We start from the raw sequence: 21,000 nt of genomic DNA, 5'->3' as shown, positions 1-21,000 counted from the left end.
AGTGCCTGACCCAACGCAGCTCATTCCCAGGAACTTCTGTTCTCCTTCCCTTTCTTCCATGAGCCCAGGCCTCCATGCACAGGGCCACTCTGGGAAGGCTGAGGGAATGGAAGTGGTCAGCTCAGCAAGTACTTGCCAGGGTTGGTTACTGATGGGGGGAGCGGCTGCCCCCCTCTGCCCCCAGGCACCCCACTGGCTATCGAGAACTCCTGGGCATCTAGCTTCTTGGCCTTCCCCAGGGGACTGATGCCCTGGGAACTGGACTGGAGAGTCCAGTCTCCCGCCCTGTGCTTTGCTGTGTCCCGGTTAGACCCTTGCCTGCAGGCTCTGCCACCAGCCATCTGGCCAGGGACGTGGCCCACACTGTCCCTCCAGCCTCTCTGCCATTGGCAGCTGCACGAATAGTCTCTTTATACTGACAGGTGAGAGAGCCAGCTGGATGGAGGGACCGTGGGTCCCCCGGGAGCTGCGTGCTTGGGACAGCACAGAGTTTCATGCAAGCAGACCGTGCCCGCCCCCTGCTCTGGCCCCCTTTAACCTGGGTGGGCAGGTGGGAGCCAGGTGCCCACAGGAAGCTGGTTCCAACCCACTTGAAAGGGGCATGGGCTCTGGGGAACAAGGGTTTCTCAGGGCCCGGCTGTCGTGCTGGGTGGGAAGTGCCGGGAGGCCATCTAAGCAGCCCAGCTCGGGGCAAAGGCTGTGTGGGCCGCGGCTACAGAGAGAGGCTTATTCCATTTCCAGGCCTGGCACCGGGGTTCAGCTCTCGCCAGTGGGAGTGGGAAGGTTAAGGGATAAGGATAAGGAAGGGATAAGAAAGGTAGAGGGGTCCCGGGGTGTGTGTTTCCCTGAAACCTTAGCCCCAGGAGGATGGTCCTGGTACACAGGTGCCCAAGGCGCCCACGGGTCCCTTCCCTTGCTCCCAAGGCCACAGGATGAGCGCCAACCCCCCACCCCGAGCCCAGGAGGCCTGCTTTATAGTTATGTCACATTCAAGGGTGTCTCAGTTCCCCTCCCTTGTAGTTATTACCCCTCCATTGTAACCAGTCCTCTGGCTAGCCACCCCACAGGGAGCCCATGGCAGAGCTAAGCCTCGAACCCAATTCTTCAGCCTTCTAAACTAAGCCTTTCTCTGTTGCCATCCAGGCAGGAGCCATTTGCTCATTCAAGCATGTTTGGCCATCTTCTTGGTGTGAGGCACAGGACCATGGAAGTGGACACAGCTCAGCCCTCCCCATGGGGAAGTTTGTGGTCTGAGGAGAGAGACTGCACGGTCAGGGCCTGGCTTGCCTCTGTGGGAGGCAGCAGAGCACGATAGGGCTCTGGCTAGCACCAGGGCTCCTTCCCCACCTACTCTGTGGCCTAGGAATTATTCAAATGCCAAGACCTCAGTTTTTTCACTTGTAAAATGGGCCTTATAATAATAACTGCCAATTCAGCGGAAACAGGAGAAGTCAAACAAGTGATGATACAAGCGCTGGGCTGTCCACAGCAGGGGGCTAGCCTGGTGAGGTGGTCAGGGAAGCCTCCCTTGAGAGGTGGTATTCAAGCTGGGAGCGAGGGCAGAACCACCCACTGAAGGGAAGTGCGAGACAAGGACAGTCAGATCAGAAAGAGCCCTTGAGCCTGGGGCAGTTTCAAAGAATTGAAAGAAATTCTGTCTTCCTGGAAACTGAATGTGTTGGCTAGGGCTGGGCCTGAGGCTTCCAGTGTCCAGTGGGTGACCTTGGACAGTCATTAAACCTTTGTATAGTTCAGCATCAGGTGAAGGAGCAAAATCTGGGGTTCTCTAGGGTCCCTCCTAGCTCTGACGTTCTGTGATCTTATCAGCACCCTCTGGCTATTGCAGTGGTCCAAGCACATAGCAACTGGAATCTGCAGTGGTAGCTGAGAGCTGTGAGGGGGAGACATTCGTAGAAATGGTTAGATGTGGAATAGACAAGTGTTCTGCAAGTCATATGATCTTCCCTTTCACAAGGCCTGTACATTGGAATTTTGGCACTGCTTAACTTTGGGTGATTTTAGTGCTTGGGATCTGTGTGTATATGGCTCCACCTTGTGGAAACCTTAGACATTACAGTTGCCTGTGTCGGGACAAATGCCCATTGACAGATACTGTCAAAAACTGTGTTGGGTCCTTGAGCATGATCTTGTTTAACCATCAGTATAATCCTGTGAGATTTATGCCTCCTTTTTGTAGATGAAGAAGCTTAGGCTTATGTTGGTTAAGTTACTTCTCAGCTAGTAAGTGTCAGAGGCTGGATTCAAACTCTTCCAACTTCAGATATGTGCCCTGCTAACCACGCAGGGGTGTGTGATGGAGAGAAGCACGGGGGCCATGACTAGGGTGACCAGCTCAAATTGCCAGATGGGGCCCTTTATCTGACTGTAGGGCAGAATAGTTGAGTCAGGACCCCATGGTTGCTGTGGTCACAGAGGGGGCAATTGAAAGTACACCTGAGGGCACTTTCCAGATGTGGGGACTCTTAAAGGAAAACCCAGACTTCTTGTCAGCCCACATCCATGAGAAGACACAAGGCTCAGGAGCCCCAGGGCCAGTTCAGGGTGCCCTCCCTGAGACTCCCACCCCTAACCCCAGCCTCCAGAGCTCCCAAGAGGGCCTTCCTGCTGTGGCTCAGACTTCTGACATGCTTCCAGAACCGGGCTCATTCTCTCTTCCTGAAAAGGAAGCCAGGTGTGGCCCAGACTGATACCTGATTTTGGCCTTCCTTGGGCCCAGCTGTGACCCCAGCATCAAACCAAGCTCTTAAGCCCCTCTTACCCCTTCTCTGTGATGTGGCTCACTTCTCACATGAAGAACCCTGAATTAATGTGAATCCCCTTCCCTTTGCCCCACGCCAGGACACACAGCCCAAGGCTCTTGCTACCTGAGGCTAGGCAGGAGATTTTATTTTCAAACAGCCTTATTGAGATAAAATTGATATAAAACAAAAATCACATGTTTGAAGTGTACAATTAATCTGCTGATGCTTAGTAAATTTCTAGAGTTGTGTAACCATCACCACAATCCAGTTCTAGAACTCTTCTTTTTAAAAGACTTTATGTATTTACTTGACAGAGTACAAGAGAGTACAAGTAGGATGGAGCGGCAGAAGGAGAGGGAGAAGCAGACTCCCCGCTGAGCAAGGAGCGATACGGGGTTCGATCCCAGGACCCTGGGATCACGACCTGAGTCAAAGGCAGATGCTTAACCAACTGCACCACCCAGGCGCCCAAGTTTTAGAACTTTTACATAACCCTAAAAAGATCCCAGAGGGAGGTTTTTAATTCTTCCTAAAAAGGAGCCACCATTAGCATCCCTTCCCTCTGCTCCTGGCTGGGAAGAAGAGATGTATGTTCCTGGAGACTGGGTTCTTCCCTCCACCATGTGCTGCTCTGATTTCTAGACCTTCTGGTAGTTCCAGCTGCTTTGGTCCTTGCACAAATTGTTCAGTAGCCCACGGGCAAGGCCAGCTTTGCCTTCTCGGTGCTGCTCTGAGATGGACTGGCCACTGAGTGGGGGCCTCGGGTGGAGGGCTGAGGGTGCCCACCTAGCACTTCATCCCCATCCCCAGGAAGTTCACACACAGTTGGGTGCCACAGGGCATGGGGGGACAGTGGGCACAGGCAGTGGACCAGGGGCTAAGCCGTAAGGTGCACGACTCTCTGCCCGGGCAACCTGCAGGCAACCCAGGTGTTTGGCAGAAAGCAGTGTGCGTGGTTTAGCTCATTTAATTTTTGCATCTATCCATGAGGTGGGCACCGTTATTTCCCCCGATTTCCAGATAAACCCATGAAGGCAAAGGGAGGTCACGTGCCTTGCAAAGCTGATGCATGGCAGAGATGGCGAGAACCCAGCAGTCTGGTGGGAGAGCCTGGCTCACCCCCTCGGTAAAGTTCTCCACGTGTCTAAAACGCTGCCCGGCACGTGCTCATAATCCATGGGTTCCTATTATTATTACCGTTGCCCTTGTTGAGGGGCTGCTCCGTGCTGAGGGAGGAACCAGAGGCCTGGTTGGCCAGTGCCCGCCCACCGCTCACCGCTCAGCATGCGGCCGCGTAGTTGGCAGTTTCTGGAGCCATCAAAGCAGCCTCTGCCATTGGGATGCATCTCACTGAGAGGTAGAAGGGGTGGGTTGCTCCCAGCTCCAGCCTTCAGACATCCTCCAGCCCTGCCCAAGGTCAAATCATCAGAGAAACTGGACTAGCACCACGTTGTCTGACTCAGAGTCCAGCGTTCCTTCTGGCCCTCGGAAACTTTTCCAGCTGATTTCCAGAGCATTCCGAGTGCTGGTGCACAGAAGGGCACCTGGAGGCCAGAGCTGAACCCTCAGGGACACTTGAATCAAAGCCTACCTAATACGCTGGGAGGAGGAGCCAGCAGCTCTGATGGCCGGGGAAGTGGTTGCTGAGCTGTGGTCAGGTCTGATCTAATTACGCAGAAGCCAGCTCCCGATGAGAGAAGGCTATGCTTGCCAAGCCAGAGAATTTAAGGTTAATGGCAGGGCATGTTCTGGTCCCCATCCTGTGCAAGAGAGAGCACCCATGAGGCTGTCTTACTGGTCAGAGCCCCAGGGAGACCCATGGTGCCGCCAGCAGCCACCTTGAGAGCCGGAGAACAGAGGATGTGGGTTACCCCCATGTTGGCATGTCTGGAGAAAGCCCCCCACTATGTGTTGGCCATGTGCTAGGTCCGGCAGGCTATGAGGATCTTAGTGGGCAAGTTGGGGGGGCGGTGGGATACTTCATGCCAGAGACAGGGAGAGACAGGTGTCTTGGTTTAGAATACTGCAGAAGTGGGTCTGGGGAGGATTAGAACCCAGACAGTTTATTTGGAAGGCGATACCGGGAGATCAGTGGGGTGGGGGCCGGGGGCATGTTAGGCAGGGGAGGGAAGGCAGCCAAAAGTAGTGCACGACCAACCAGATGTCCTGCGGGGCTCTGGGCTTCATCCCATAGGGGACTCTGGGGGCTGGCAAGGATTGGTGGTCCCACCCAAGGGCTGGGGTGCCAGGCTTCTATGCACCCACGGAGATCTCTTCCTCCAGCTGTCCTGCGTCCCCCTCCCCCCGTCCACCTCCAAAGAGCAGCTAGAGGGGGCTTTCCAAAGAGCGCGTGTAAGCTAACACGGACGTGGCTTTCCACTGTGCTTAGGATGACTTCCTAGCAGGTTTGAGGTGGCCTGGGCCTAGGAGGCCTGGTTCCCTCCCTCTCCCCAGCCTGAAGGCCCCAGCACCTACCCGCATTCTGCCTGCTCCTCACGTTCTCCTGGAACCCTCGCCTCCTCAAAGAGACCTCGCTTTCTGTCCCTCTCTGCAAACTTTCCATTTTCTTCACAGCTCTTCACCCAGTTTCCCAGCTTGCTCTCCAGGGCCTGGCCTGCTGGAGGCCTGGGCGTGCTGGCTTGGAGGCTTCTGAGCGGGAAGGGTGGAAAGATCGGGATCACGGTGGTTCCAAACAGTGGCTTAGGAGTCAGCCGGCCCTGGGTTCAGATCTCCGCTCACTACGGAGCTAGCATCTTAAACAGGGGGCCCTCCCTAAGCACATGGGTGCCCTTATTCTTGCCTTGGGCCCACCGGCAAGCCAGGCAAAGGAGGTGATGAGGCACTGTGGTCTGGCCGGGGTAGGGAGAGACGCATGTGAGGCGGTAATGCATCCTGCAGCAGAATGCAGGTTGTCAGAGAGAGCCTGCCACCGAGGTGGTGCTGGCCCAGTAGTTCCCATGGCAACCCTGTGTGATGTCATAGCCAGGGGGTGGAGCCCAGGACACAGAGGCCATCCTCACTGAGCCATCAGGGTGAACTCTGCGGTGGAGCCTGCCCACGTACTCTGGCATTTTATACACCCTAAGGTCCACATTTGCCGACCCACTCAGTCATCAAGGAGGACCTCCTGGAGGAAGCAGGACTTCCACTAGGCTTTACCGGGGCTAATGGAGTGGAAGGCAGAGACCCCGGGTCTGTCCGGAGCCCAGCTCAGGATCATGCCTCCGATCTGGCCAGCCCCGCCCCCCCCGAAACCCCCTGCAGTCCTGAGCCAGGCTGCCTATAGTCAGGACATCGGTGCTTTCATTCAGCAGACTGTACCTCCCCCTGGGTGAGGCCTGGGGAGACTGGGCCTGCTTCCTGGGGCCTGCTGTGGTGGGGAGGAGACAGCAAAGATATTGTAGTAATGTCTGAGCTGCAAAGGAGAAGAGGGTGCCAGGTCAGGCCAGGTTCTGGGGGTGTCAGAAGCGGCATTAGGAGGCGAGGGCGGGAAGGAGAGAAAGTCAGAGGAAGGCAGAGCCCGGGACAGCATCAAGCCACCGTCACTGTTTCCAGAATTCATGACAACTCTGCTGAGAGAAACGGGCCCTGTGGGGACTGTCAGTCCTGCCCTTGAATGAGGTCGGGCTGTCCTCCAGCTACGGACCCCGCTGAGCTCCTGCTGGCGGCTCCGTTCCACAGCACAGCCTCCGAGGAGCCGCCCGGGGAGACTCGTCAGCCAGGGCACTCTGAGCAGGTGGTCAGGGACCCTGCACCACATGTCACAGCCAGGGTCTCCTTCCTCACACGAGAGATGAAGTTGTAACCTCCCCAAGAAAGTGTCTACAACTTGATGGTGGTGTTTTGGTATTTCCGACTGCAAGTCTTTGCCTCCATCTTACCTTTTCCCCACCTACTCCTAATTTAGCTTCTCTGGATTTTACAGGTGTAAAATCAGCCACAAGGTGGTAAAAGATTGGAGCACTAGACTAAGACAGCTTGAGCTCCCTAGCTGTGTTACTTTGGGGAAGTTACTTGCCCTCTCTGATCCTCCATTTCTATAACATGGAGGAGATAAGAGAATCTACCACAAAGGACTGTTGTGAGGATGAAATGAGCTGATATGTCTCAAGGGCTTAGTTTGTAACTGGTCTAATGTAAATGCTTGAAGAAGTACTATTCTTGTCCATTACAGTATGACAATAATAATAATAATAACGGCAATAATAGCAGTGTATCCCCCCACACATCTTTGGGAAAGAAGGGCTCAGTCAGTGTGGGAGGGCTATTCAGTGGTGACGCCCACTGAGGACTGACCCACCCCTGCCTCCCCCACCCCATGCCCCCCACGCTCTTGGGTTCAAGGACCCAGGCCGTCTCCAGGGCCACTGAGGACTCACCCACCCCTGCCTCCCCCACCCCATGCCCCCCATGCTCTCGGGTTCAAGGACCCAGGCCGCCTCCAGGGCCACAGAGGACTTCCTGGCAGCAGAAGCTCAGGGGTCATTACACAGCAGAGGACGAAGGTGGTGGCCCAGGGCTGGCCCACTGGGATCTGTAATTTGTGTCCCGGAGAGCAGTGAATTCACCGGTTGGAGCCCAGCCTACGCAGAGGAGGGGGAGCACATGCAGGGCTGGTGGGAGGGCTGGAGCAGGAAGCTGGTACCCAGGGCTCCGGGCTTGCCCCTCCCACAGTGTGTGGCCTGCAGGCCTGTCTGGGGCCCAGAGCTGGAGGCCTCCCTGCAGAAGTTAAGAGGGGCCTAGTCTGTGATCTTTTCAGTCAGGGAAACCAAGGCATAGAGAGAGTGCCATCCCCCTGGTCTTGCTCTGGTTCAGAGACAGTTGAACCTGAAACCCGGGTCTTGGGACCACGCCGCCCCCCCAGCTCCGGGGGTGGCTGGTTTGGTAACTTTCGAGACTCCTGGGTCAGCCCCCTCTCTCACATTGCCACTCAGGGAGGTAGTAGTCGAGGAAGTGCCCTTGGGAAGCCCTCAGGTGGCCATGTGCCCAGGTTGGCCCGGAGTGTCCCATGTTCCCTGAGCCTAGAGCCCTTTGTCCTGAATTCCCAGCGCCTGCTGCCCGGAGTGTAGTAGCCGCCTGCCCCTTCGTGGAGAAGCATCACTTGTCCAGCTGTGGGGGACCCACGCTTGGCTGTCACCCCTGCCACCTCCAGTCCGTGAGGGCCCAGGCCCCAGGATGCCTGGTAGAAGCTGGCCTTGGCAAAGTGGCTTTACTCTCTCCTCTGAAGCCTGGATCTCTTCATCTGTAAACAAGCACCCTGAGCCTTGGCCCACCCACCTAGGGCCAGCCAGGCCCATCTCCCCACATCCTTCCCTACCTCGAGCCACTGGGCCTGCGCGGGGCTCTGTGATGGGGGCATGGGGCCAGCGGGCGGTGGGGGGCGGGGTGTGTCTCAGACATTCTCGTCTTTATCCAGCCTGCTGGGCGCCAAGTACTCCACAGCCGTGGACTTGCCTTGACCTCCAGCTGTCCAGTTGGGTGGGTGCGCTGGGGCTCTTCCCTGTGCAGACCGGACACGAAGACAGAGAGCCTCCCAGTCACCCGGCTGTGCTGGGATGTGAAGCCAGGCAGCTGCACACAGCGCATCTCCCCCGCGAGCTGCCTTCTGCGCAGTGGTCTAGCCCGCACTCTCCGGTGTGCTGGGCAGCGCACTGTGGCTATTTCAGTTAAATTTGTATAAGTCGGTTCTTGCATCGTGTGAGCCGCATCTCCAGCACTCGACAGACACAGTGGTGGTGGCTGCCTCATGGGCCAGTGCAGGAGGAGGCCACTTCTGTTGGGGATCGCCATTCTATGGGGCAGCATGAGGTGGGGCACCGCTAGGTGCTGGGGACAGAAATGGGACATGCAGTGCCATCGGGGGTCAGCTGAGCTGGAATGTCGTGAAACACTGGAGAGGGGACGAGGGCGTGTGAGGAGGCCACAAGCCCAAACAGCTCACTGTGTGGCTCCAGGTAGGCACGTTTCTTGACCTGTCAGAGCCTCCCTAGTAAAGCAGGTCTAAAGCACCTGCCTCAGAGACAGAGACGTGGTCAGGGAGGTGTTAAGGGGCGGGGCCCGCCTGGGGGCTCGGCGCCTGCGCGTGTGTGATGTGAAGTTTGAGTAAGTCTGGGAGAGTAGGATTCTCTAGTAAGAGGCCACCATGTGAGCCCCCAGAGGCGAGGCCCTCCTGGCTGGTGCCGGGAGAAGCCTGGGGCCCTGCTTCAAGCGTTCTTTCCCACGGACACTGAGGCAGGGATCAGCACAGCTGGGCCTTGGACAGGCTCCTGGGCGTCCGTGGGAAGCAGAGAGCCCTTGGCCCAGCTCAAAGATAGGCCAGGGCTGGGGAGCGAGCGGCCTTATAGCCAGGGGGCGACCTGGAGGACTGCCCAGCAGGGCGGCCCCGGCATGTGTCACAAACCCACACCCACATCAGATACACTTCTGCAGAAGGGGCCGCTGGAGTGTGGAGAGCAAAGCAGTCTTCTGTTTCCCCCCAAAAAGTGCCCATCCCGCGGGCTACACAGAGAAAAGCAGAACCAGACGGAAACGGCCTCTCCATTGCGGAGCTGATGCTGCCACCTTCTAGGGGAAACCCTTTTGTTACACGCATCACTGCTGGGTTTCTGCCACCAAGTTTCTTCTAAAATTTAAGCTGTGTGCCTTCCCTTGAGCCCACCCCTGGCCACAGGTCCTGCCCACCCTCGCCCTAGGCAGACAGCATCCCGGAGCTCCCCTCACCCTCTGCTCCTAAGCACACACACAAGCACTCGCCAGTGCGCACACATACACACACGCACGCTCCCCTATCTGTTCCTGCCCTGCACCTTTGCTCACCTCACCCCTAGCATCCAAACTCCTTCCTGCCTCTGCTCTTTCTCTATTCATCTTTCAAGGGTAGCTCTAGAGCGCCCTCTTCTGGACATCCCTTCCCAACTGCCCGGGACCACTCTGACCTCCCGTTCTCAGGAAATTCCTACACAACAAATCCTTTTGACCCGGATGGCAGATCACAAAGTGACTGTATGTTGTCCTCCCCTGCGTGTTTGTCTTGTCGCTGCCAACTAGACGGTGTGCTCTGTGAGGCCTGAATGGGTCTTCCCCGCCACCCTTCTGCTCAGACACAAGATCGGGTTGGGCCTCCACCACCCCTCAGTTAAGACATGGACGGGGCGGGGGGGGGGGGTTGGACAGACAGACAGATGTACTTGAAGAGAGACCAGGAAGGTCTGCAAACATGGAAGACCCTGTCTGCCCTTCTGTCCAGGAACTTTGCAATTGAACCCCAGCACAGCGCTTGTCACTGCCCCTTCCATGGCTCCCCAGGTCTGGCCTGCTGTCCCCAGAAGTCCGGGGAGACCCATGGCCAGGCAGCCTGTGGGAGGCTCAGACTCTGTGGCCAGTGGGCTCAGCGGCCTCATGTCCCCTCCAGGAAGCCAGCTCTGTGCCTGCGCCGCAGCCTCCCCGTCCTTCACAGGCTGCTTGTCTGTCACCATTGAGGTGGGACTTCTTGGCACACACACAGGTGGAGACCCACTGGCCCGTTGTTTTCAGGGCCCTGAGCTGGCCCCCTGGGCCATAAGGCCATAGGGCCAGATTCTTATGAAGTCCATACCCACGAGGACAGGCTAGCCAGGCACCCCAATGTCCTGGCCGCCATCCACACTCAGTCGAGCCCCTGCTGAGAAGACAGACTCTGCCAGCCTTCTCACCACATGCCGGTTCTGTTTTAAGAGCTTTGCACGTGATCTCGGGTCATCCTCCCCCACAAAGGTAGGATATTTGTGTCTCCTCTGGACCACTGAGGGTGCAGAGAGGTTAAGTAACTTGCCTGTGGCACAAAGTGGCAAGTGGCTGAACCACGCTCCATCCTACCCACACTCTGAACCCTCTGCTCTGAGGCCTGGACGCTGTGGAGCTGTCCCCGGGCTGGCAGCGCGCTCGGGGCCTTTGCCCAGCATGGTTAGTCCAGTCAGAGAGGACAGACAGACAGCGCTTTGTCTTTTCGCTGTGGATGGGACAGCTGCTGAGATGCTCTGGGATGTTGGGCAGATAAGCACAAGGCCTGGGAGGTTTCTGGGGTGTGCCACAGCCCCGGCATGGGCCTCCCTGGGACTCAGCTGGGCGGGGGGGGTGGTGGAGGGGTGAGACCCTTTCCCTCCCGAGGAATTCAGCTTTTTCGCCCAGGGCAGGAATTCCGGCCTCTTTGGACTGTCCACATGGCCACAATGGGGCCCATTCTCAGGACCCTGGAAAACACATCCTGTGGAGAAAGGACGGATTCTTGTTGGACACAAGGGCCCTCAGTGCCACAGTTTACATCAGGGCACAAATGGGGGCAAAGAACAGCATTCATGCCCCCTCTGTCTGTCTTCCCGGGAGGTCGCTGCCCTGCAGGACCGTTCCTTGCAAAGGCTCTGAAAAGCCTGAACAGAGACCCAGCTAGGGGCTGAGTGGGGCGGGAAAATCCCCCAGCCTGCCTCCGACCTCAGCTGACCTGAAGCCCCTTTGCCCAGATCCTCCTCTCTCAGCATCTGGACCATCGTGCTGTGCCCCACTGGGTCGGCTTCACAGAGAATCAGTAGGCTGCGAGGGCCCCGGGGAGAACCCTCACGCGAGGGCTGGGGAGACAGGCCAGAAGCGTTCATTTGCCAGTGTTTTTAAAGACTTTTTCTGCCATAGTAACAAATTTCCCATCATAACCCAACACAGACAAGTTAACAGGTGTGCACCTGAAGCAGGTTTCACAAGACAATACTGATCTCGCCATGACTGACACCATCGTTTTGTCTATCTTTTTAAAAGATTTTATTTATTTATTTGACACAGAGAGAGAGATCACAAGTAGGCAGAGAGGCAGACAGAGCGGGGGGCGGGAACAGGCTCCCCACTGAGCAGAGACCCTGATGCGGGGCTCGATCCCAAGACCCTGGGATCATGACCTGAGCCAAAGGCAGAGGCTTTAACCCACTGAGCCACCCAGGCGCCCCTTGTCTATCTTTTTAAAATGCTTATTGGGACATACTAAGATGGTTTCAGAACTCACTATGGGTCAGAGCCTGTCATTTGAAAGGCATTAGTTTATTTGCTGTTGTTATTTCTTCTTTTTATTTTTTTAATTAACATATAATGTATTATTTGTTTCAGGGGTACAGATCTGTGATTCATCAGTCTTATACAACATGCAGCCCTCACCACAACACATACCCTCCCCAGTGTCCATCACCCAAGTACCCCATCCCCGCAAACCCTTCTCCCCTCCAGCAACCCTCAGTTTGTTTGTTTCCTGAGAATAAGAGTCTCTCATGGTTTGTCTCCCTCTCTGGTTTCGTCTTGTTTCATTTTTTCCTCTTTCCCTATGATCCTCTGCCTCGTTTCCCAAATTCCTCATATCAGGGAGATCATATAATAATTGTCTTTCTCTGATTGACTTATTTTGCTTAGCATAATACCCTCTAGTTCCATCCACATCATTGCAAATGGCAAGATTTCTCTTTTTTGATGGCTGCATAATATTCCATGGCACACACGCGCGTGTGCGCGTGTGTGTGTATGTGTGTGTATACCGCATCTTCTTTATCTATTCATTTGTTGATGGACATCTAGGTTCTTTCCATAGTTTGGCTATTGTGGACATTGCTACTGTAAACATTGGGGTGCACATGCCCCTTTGGATCACTACATTTGTATCTTTGGGGTAAATACCCAGTAGTGCAATTGCTGGGTCATAGGGAAGCTCTATTTTCAACTTTTTGAGGAACCTCCTTGCTGTTTTCCAGAGTGGCTGCACGAGCTTGCGTTCCCCTCGACAGTGCAGGAGGGCTCCCTGAATGGGTTAGTTTAAAGCAGCTTGCCCTGCTGCACCAGCCGCTGGGGCAGAGCTGGGCCCAGAACCGGGGTCTGTTGATGTCAGGGCCAGACTTGGCACCAGCGCTCTCCCATCCTGCCCCCTCACCACCTGCCTCGCCTCTTAACAAAAATCTTCCTCCAGTGACACTCTGACCACATCCTCCCTGACTCTGAAATCTTCTGGATTTCACGGAGGGACAGTGACACCCCCCTCCCCCCCTTTCCCCACCCCACAAGCCTGGCCTTTCCCTGCCCGTCCATCTGCTTACCCACCCTCCCTGGTTCGACTCCCATTTGGAGCTGCTTGTTCCCGATTCTAGAGCTTTCCACCCTCTACTCTCTGCATGGATCCAAATACCCCTGATCCTTCGAGTCTCAGCTCAAAGCCCACTGCTCCTGGAAGCCTGTCTTAGATGTTCTGCAGCCCCGGATCTCTCTTTTTTTCTGCACTTGGAATGTAACCACTCCTGTGCTTCTTGGAATGTCTCAAAACATTAGGTTTCTCACTGTGCAGGTTAGTTGTATTCCCCCAACTTCGCCCTAAACTCACAGGCCAGAGCAGGTCGTGTTTCTCCTGTACCTGCCCAGGCCTTCACAAGCATCCTACGTCAGGAGCTGAAAACAGGCTTAGTGGCGGATAAGGGCAGTCAAGGTCATCGTTACACATCTCCAGGGTTCTGTGTCATTGTCCTGGCCACGGCTGCATACCCTCACTCCAGACCCCGTAGTCCAGGCCCCACCCAGGTCCCCTGAGACCCCTGGGCTCTCAAGGTCACCCAGAGCCAGCCATCTGGCCAGCCAGCGGGCCTCTCAAGCAGTTCCAAGCGGTAGCAGGCCCTGCAGACAGGTGTCCTGGGCCGAGTGGCCAATGTTAGCCAGCAGACAGGAGGGTGAGAACATCAGGCTTGAAGTTCCTGCGTGCACGTCCTCCTTGCCAGGGCACTCTCTAATGGGAGCAAGAACGGGAGGGAGAGGTGGTGGCAGGCAGCAGAGGACTCAGTTCCACCTGGCAGGGACTCTGCATCCTTCCGCAGAGCTGGCCTGGCCAGACCCTCAGCGGCTCTCCCAGGCTTTTCCTCCCACCCCGGGACCCTGACGGGTGGGGCGGCTGCCTCCTTTCCCCCAGCAAGAGCCTTCCCCTGCTGCTCAAGCGTCCCCTTCTTGTAGCCCACTCCCCAGTGGGCCTCAGGGTGGGGAGTACCCCACCAGGAATGTCACTGCAGCTTGGGGAGGCTGGGCAAACCTCAGAAGGCCTCAGGAGCTCAGTCTTCCTATTCATAAAATGGGTTCCCACCACCCCTGCCTCTTTCAGGGCACTGATGGTCCCTTGCATGCCGGGAACTCTCAGGGGAGGGCAGGAGTGGAAGGCTTGTGCAAAGACAGGTGACCAGCAGGTAGGAATTGTTAACTGCCTCCCCCGCTCCCTGCTCCGGCCTCGTGCCCTTTGCTATCTCCAGCCCAGCCTATTCACTAGAAAGTTGTCGGAGGAAGCAGCAGACCTTACCAAGAGACCTTACCAAGCAGACCTTACCAAGAGCAGCAGACCTTACCAAGAGGAAGCAGCAGACCTTTTACCACAGGGCAAATTAAAGTGGGGGGAAAGGGAGGAAAATGAAGCTTGACCGCCCCCCTTCAGCCGTAGCATGAAAATGCAGGACCTTTATGCCTTGTGGCTTGGGGCTCAGGGAGTAAGCCACTCCGGAAGGTTAAAGGCACCCGATAAGTGAGTCCAGGCATGCCGATTCCTAGGGGTCAGTGTCTCCCTGAAAATACGACTGTGGCCAGATGGGCCCTGTTCAGATGTTCAGTGCATGGGGAACGGGGTCTTTCTGGGGGTGGGGGGGGCATGCTCAGCAGAGGGTAGTGCTTGTTTTGTGTCTGTGAAAGCCCAAAACTCTGCAAACGGGGTTGGAGTAGCCCCTGCTGGGTACTATGCTGCCAGCATCAAGGTGAGGTCCAAGTTTAAACAAGCCTTTGTCAATTGGGTAGCGACTGAGGTGGGGTCAGTTCCAGATGTGAAAGACAGATAGCAAAGACAATTTATATGGCATTTTCTGGGCCGGGGCACTATGCTAAGCCCTTTTATGCATACTGTACATTTCATCTTCCCTGAATCTTAAGGTACTGTTATTATCCCCATTCTACAGATAGAGAAACAGAGGCTCAAGATGGCCAACCAGTTAGCACGTAGCAGAGGGTTGAACTGGGCTCTGTCTGCTTCTGGAACCTGTCATTGTTCCTAAAAGCAGGGCCAGGAGATGAACTGTTTATATCCCGAGATTGTGGGGGAGGGGCGGGGGAGGCCTCAGGAGTCCCTGTTGAGATGAGGGAGGGGTATGGTGCTGTGCTGGAGGAACTCCACACCGCTCTCCCCAACCAGGCCAGACCCATGGATCAGGGGCTGGCCAGCTGTCCCAGTCTGCTGGCATGGCCCGGTCACTGTACCTGGGGTCTTAGTCATCCTCAGTACCAGCTGAGGAGAAGACTGATGGAACCGAGTCAGGATACAGCCTGGAAGCCTTTGCAATTACATTAGCTTCTGGCGGCACTGGAGGGAGACGGGCCTTCCCCTCCCCTTCTGCTTCCTGTGGCTCCCCGGTGTATAGTGATTCAGCAGCAGGTTGGGAGGGAGCTAGACTGGGACATGCCTGGGTAGAATCCCCGGCAGGGTGGGGGCAATCAGCACCAGCTGGGGGCAAGAATTGGAGCCGGAGGGGGGGGTGCCGGGGAATGGTGGAGTGTGGGAAGGGATCTTGAGTTGCTAGGGTGCTGAACCCCAGCAGAGGGGCTTGCAGTCCTGCCTAGGGCAGCTGGAGGTGGGCACCCCCTGCCTTCCCTCACCATGCCTGATATGTGAGGGATCAGGGAGTGCCTAGCATACTCAGTGGCTGAAAATACAAAATGCCTTTGCTCAAAAGTGCCCAACCAGAACTCTGCAAGAGGTTTCCTATTAGGGCCATGCCTGCTTGGGCTGGAGGCCAGGTGCCCTGTGAGGGATTCCTGTACTGGCCTCTCCCACCAGTCAGTCACAGCCCGGCCACCCCTACTGCCAGGGAGCCTCCCCTCCATTGACCCAGGTGCTTCTCAGGCCCCCACAGACCTGCTGTTCCCCTCCCTTCCTTGCACCCATAACTCTAGGGTGGCCGTGTTTGAGGATTTGAGCACTGGAGGAAGGCCTGGGTTCTCGGTGCCCAATCCCAGCCTCACCCCTGCTCATCGTATGACCTTGAACAAGTTGTCAGCTTCTCTAAGCTTTGCCCACCTCATCACCTCCTAAAGTGGGGTCCAGGTGGAAGGGGCTTATACTTTGGTTAAAGGAAGGGCTGGCCAGGGGATCTGTCTGGAAGATTCTCTGGCACTGCAAGCACATCATTCTTACTAAGCAGAAAAGTTTCTTAGCAGTGGCTTGGGTCCTGATGGGGACAATGGTATAGTGCTGCCCGGTACCACTCCTGCCTGTAGGGAAGGGGTGGAGTTCTCAGCCAACACTTGTCAGAGATGCAGACAGTGTGGTTGGGGGTGGGGGGGCTAGGGGAGCTCCACATCTGAATTTGTAACCAGCTCCCCAGATGAGCTTGTTGAATAACCGAGCTGACTATGGCTGACCTGGGCACGTCACAGAGGAGGCACTCGGCACCTGGGAATTATGTCCCTCTCCCCCTTCCAGTCCTCAGTGTGCCCCCCTGTCACCCGATAATGACCTGCCTGTCTCCCTTCTTGGTGCTGTTGACAAGCTGAAAGCGAATCCTGGGGAGCCAGCAGCTGCACAAATGAGAGAGAAGGAAGGTGGCTATGGCGCTGAGAGGAAGCCGTCCCCGCCAGGACCTTGGGCAGCCCGTGGATGGTTAGTGGGCCCTTGTGGTCCCAGGCCCCTGAAGGCTTCTCCTGCAGGAACGGCAGGAACACAGCTCCTTTCCCAGGCCTCCCTCACTCTGCAAAAAAGCCTGAGAATCAATTCCTCCCCAGGAGTGGCAAGTCGGCTGGGCAGGACATAGCCACCATCTAACACTCTCCTCTCCACGGAGAATTCTCCCCACAGCTGAGCTCCAGGCACTCCAGGAAAGTCTGTCCTGCTCTTCCCTTCCGTCCTAGGGACACGAGCTTGCCTGCCCTGCCAGGTCAGGCTTGGGGGACAGATGGGAACTCCCCACCTTCCTAACTCCTTTCGAATGCAGCAGATTTACCAGGTCCGCCTCCAGCCCATGGACCCTGCCGTTTCTGTTCTTGCAGGCGGGTGTATACACCACTGCTCTTTCCCAAGTTGGATGGTCTTGGGCAGTGGCTCACCCTCTGTTTCTTCATCTGTAAAATGGGAGTGATAGGACCTTCCTCTTAGTGTGGATGTGAGGTCTGAAAGAAGCGTGGAGTACTAGGGCAGTTCTCAAACTAAGATGGGCAGGTAGGGGAAAGGTATCAGAAATGCGGTTCCTTGGCCTCAGCCCCTTTCTGAATCACTGGGGGTCTGAACCCAAACTTTAGAAAACTCAGGAGCCTAGGAGAGGCGGAACCCCTCACCCTGGGCTGTGCAAGCAAATCGCTTTGGTGCTTAACTCCCCAAAAGCTCAGGCTACCCCCCAAACCTCCAGAATCAGGGAGTCTGCATGAGTTTAACGGCCTTTCTTATGAACCTGCTGTTCCTTCCCCCACGAAATCACTTCTTTCCAGCTGGCAGACCTAGCTGGCCAGTTCGCTTACACCAAAGTCCGGCAATTGGCATTTTCTTTGATCCCCCCAGGGAAAATAAAGGCATTTCCTCTAGTCTCCAGATAGATCTCCAGCCAGCCTCTCCTGAGCACTCAAGGAACCTTAAGCATTTCAGAGGCCTGTGACGCTCCCCGAATGATTCGCGAATGGCAGCGGTGGTGGGAGGGGCCAAAGGCAGGAACAAGGGCGGGGTTTGGGAAGTAGCCGGAGCCTGGGTTAATTCCTTGCTGGAGGGCCGAGCAGGCCCCAGCCGGGCTTAGTCCAGGGCAGCTTAAAGGAGGCTTGGAGGTGTTGAATTATTGCCATTGACGAGATTTGAACCCAGTTCTCCCTCAGAAGCTCAAGCTCCATTCTTACTATTTCTAGCCTCACAGTTACCCTCGAATTGTGCTGTGCCCTCCCTCACGGCTCGCTGAATCTCCAGTTTCCCAGGCCGAGCCTTTAAGGTGAAAGCCACATCTGTTCAATATTCAGCCTGCAATCGGTTTATCTCCACACCTACACCAGGCCCAGGGGAAGTAATAGGAGGAGTCAAGCCACAGTGTGACCTCAGAGAACCTTGGGTCCAGGGCAGGGGCAGACTTTCATCAAAGGGTCACCCAAATCTGTAATTATGCAGAGGAGAGGAGGAGATGGGGAGGATGTTGGGGAAGACACGCTGAGGAGGTGACATTTCAGTCGTGACTGGAAGTCTGAGTGGGCATGAGAAAGCGGTGCAAAGAATTGGGAGGGGAAACGCTGCAGGGGAGGGGCGCGGGCGCCCCGGGCCTCAGTTTCCCTATTTACAAAGTGTGAGAACCTGCCCCGCCCTCCCCCACCCGCTGAGGACCGGGAAGGTGTCCCCCCGCCCCCTTCCCCCGCCAGATCCTCCTGTCTGGCCGGCCGGGGGCGGGGCGGGGCCCGCGGCTCGCGCCGGGGGTTGGGCTGGCGGGGGGACCCGCGGGCAGGAGCGGCGCGCAGTGCGTGCGGCTGCGGAGCGCGCGGCTCGCGGGCCGCTTGGGATCACATGAGCGGTGGTGCCGGGGACCGACCGCAGCCGGCCGGTGGGCTCCCCGCAGCCGCAGCCCCGCAGCCCCGCGCCCTACCCGGCCCTAACCATGTCTATCTGTTGTTGCTTCTTTTTCAGGGATTATGGCAGTTCCAAGAGGAAATCAGGTAAGGGAGCCTCCGGGCGTTTTTCCTTCCAACCTCCCCTCCCGCTTGGGGCTCGCGCCTCTCGGATCCTGCAGAGGACTTAGGGGGGGCTTGTCCTTGCCGACCGCCCAGTGTTTCCTTCAGGTGGCCCCCTCTCCAGCCCATGGCCCCTAAGCTCTCTGGTACTGTCACCTTCCCCTTCTCCCACGGAGCCCCTCAGTCTCTCCCCGTGGGAATGCGGGTGGGTGCATGGAAGGATGTGGGGGTATCTTATGAAGGGCCCCCCCGCAACCCTGGCAGCCGGCTCCTGCCCCCACCCCCCGCGGGCTGCTGTGCCTATTACTGGGCACTGCTGTGACTTCTTAGGTCCTTCCGGTGGTGCGGCGGTGATGAGGGGGTTAACAGAGACGCAGGGTTTTCCCGTGCGCGAAGGTGAGATCCTGGACCGAAAAGGGGGTCCTACTTGAGTGGCTGTGAGTTTTTAACGCCTGCAACGCAAACCTTCTCCTTTTCCCCCCACCTCTAAGCGCTTTCTCATTGCTGCGGAGGTGGGGGCTGTACAGTAATCCCAGCAGAGGCCGGGATGGGAGGGGGGGTACCCGCCCTGGCATTGGCCTGACAGGTGCCGGGGTCCACCCGGAGTTTGCGAAGGGGATGGGGACAGGGAGAGAGGCGGGGCGAGTCCTCCGACGCTGTGTGCTGGGGTCAGAGAAGGATTCTCTCCGGGTGGGGGAGGCGGGGTTCTGCACATGCCTGGGTGACGCATAGGTCATTGGAGAAGGGTGGTCCCTATGAGTTAGGACTGTGTGTCTGGCGGCGGGGCCGGGGGGCGGGGGTGGGGGCGGCAGGGGGGAGGTGGCAGACTGAGCGATCTGTGTTGACATATGTGTTGCCCATATTTATGGGGGTGGTGAGTTAGGGGACCAGCAGCCATCTGAGGGTTCTGGCACTCGGGGATATGGGAGTATGTATTAACACGTGGCTCCAGCTATCAGTCCCCTGGGAAGATACCCATTCAAGTGCCTTGACCTGCAGATCCACAGAGGTGTGTGCGCCCATATATGAGGGATAGAATGTGAGTTGGGATACATGGAGTTGTATGTCATGTGTGTTTCTGAGTATGGCTTGGTATGTTTTGTGTGTGCAAGCGCTTGCTGATATGTTTCTTGGGACCAGGAAAGTTGTACCCTGGTTTATGTACGGGTTGTGGGGGGGTTGCATGTGTGTAGGTGGGGCTGTGTTTGGACATGTGTGGGTCTTCCTGGTTGTATGCCGTGAGCGTATGTTAACTCCTTAGGGCGCTCGGGTGTTGAGTGTGTGTGCCACTGTGTTGGGATGTATCTGGTTAGAGTCTGTGTTCATGTGTGTTTGTGTCCCTGTTTGGGAGGTGTCTAGTGTGGAAAGAGATGAGTGTGCATGTGCCTATGAGCTGGGCGGGGTGGGGGAGTCTCAGGTCTGCCCACCCACTGGTGCAGAAGGATATTTCCTGCGTGAACAGAAGGGAGAGGCTGCATTAGGAATCTGAGGAATTGTATATTGCATATGGGCCCGCTGTCACTTGCAGTCAGAGCTGGGGGTGGGAAGCAGGGAGAACTGGGAAGGAGGGGCACGCTTGGGATTGTGTTCTGTCACAGCACCTCCCACCCTCACCCAAGAGCCTTGCCTGAGCCTCAGAGGTCTAGTGTACTAGCTGTGCCTGGGCTCAGATTCTGCTGTGCGTGACCTTAGACAAGTTTCTAAACTCTGCCTCAGTTTCCTCATTTTCTACATATTATCTACCTCACATGTAGCAGTTTAAAGGACTTCATGTAGGGTAGCCCCTAGGACATAATAACTCAAGTATAAGTTGGAAATCATCAGTATTTTCTGAAGCCCTGGGACCTTGGGTGAGTCCCTTCTCTACTCTGGGCCTCAGTTTCCCCTCTAGAAAGTCAAGGGACCAGATAACCTCTCAGGTCCCCCTACTGTCCATCTCCCCCCACCCCCATCTCCGAGGCTCAGGTTCTGTACTGCTTCCTAAATAAGGCAGGGCTCCACCCAGGCTGCTTTACCCAGGGAGGGCCTCCCCTGGTTTCTCTGCCTTCCACTCTCAGGCCAGGAAAAGGATGGAGAGAGAAATTTAATTTACATTGGCTTATGATAATGGCCACTTAGTGTCATGGTTAAAAGTGCAAGTTCTGGAGCCAGACAGCAGGAATGTCAAGCCTTGCTATTCCTCCTCTGGGACCTTGGGCAGATTTCTTACCCTCTCTGTGCCTGTTCGCTCCTCTGTAAATTGGGGACAGTATCCATACCCACCTTGTAGTGGTTAATTTTATGCGTCAGTGGTGGGCCATAGTATTTAGATATTTGGTGAAGCATTATTCTGGATGTTTCTGTCAAGGTAGGTTTTGGATGAGATGGACATCTGCTGGACTTGGAGTCAAACAAATTACCTTCCATAACTCTGAAAAACAATCTGAGGGTTTTGAAGGGGCGGGGAGTGGGAGGTTGGGGGAACCAGGTGGTGGGTACTAGAGAGGGCACGGATTGCATGGAGCACTGGATGTGGTGCAAAAACAATGAATACTGT

General features: G+C 56.2%; 1 protein-coding gene across 1 annotated transcript in view; it reads left to right on the top strand.

The window, feature by feature from the left end:
* Positions 1-21,000, top strand: part of LOC111145273 (SH3 and PX domains 2A) — a 227,328-nt gene that overhangs the window by 131,897 nt on the left and 74,431 nt on the right. Inside the window, exon 6 of the mRNA XM_022500089.1 lies at positions 18,421-18,449. Within this exon, the coding sequence (XP_022355797.1) occupies positions 18,421-18,449 (29 nt within the window). The remainder of the gene's footprint in view (positions 1-18,420; positions 18,450-21,000) is intronic.

The sequence above is a fragment of the Enhydra lutris genome, unplaced genomic scaffold (assembly GCF_002288905.1).
Source record: "Enhydra lutris kenyoni isolate GAN:26980312 unplaced genomic scaffold, ASM228890v2 scaffoldscaffold12, whole genome shotgun sequence".
Taxonomy (NCBI): Eukaryota; Metazoa; Chordata; class Mammalia; order Carnivora; family Mustelidae; genus Enhydra; species Enhydra lutris.
The sequence above is the reverse complement of the archived record's forward strand: the minus strand, read 5'-3'. Positions and strand labels throughout refer to the sequence as shown.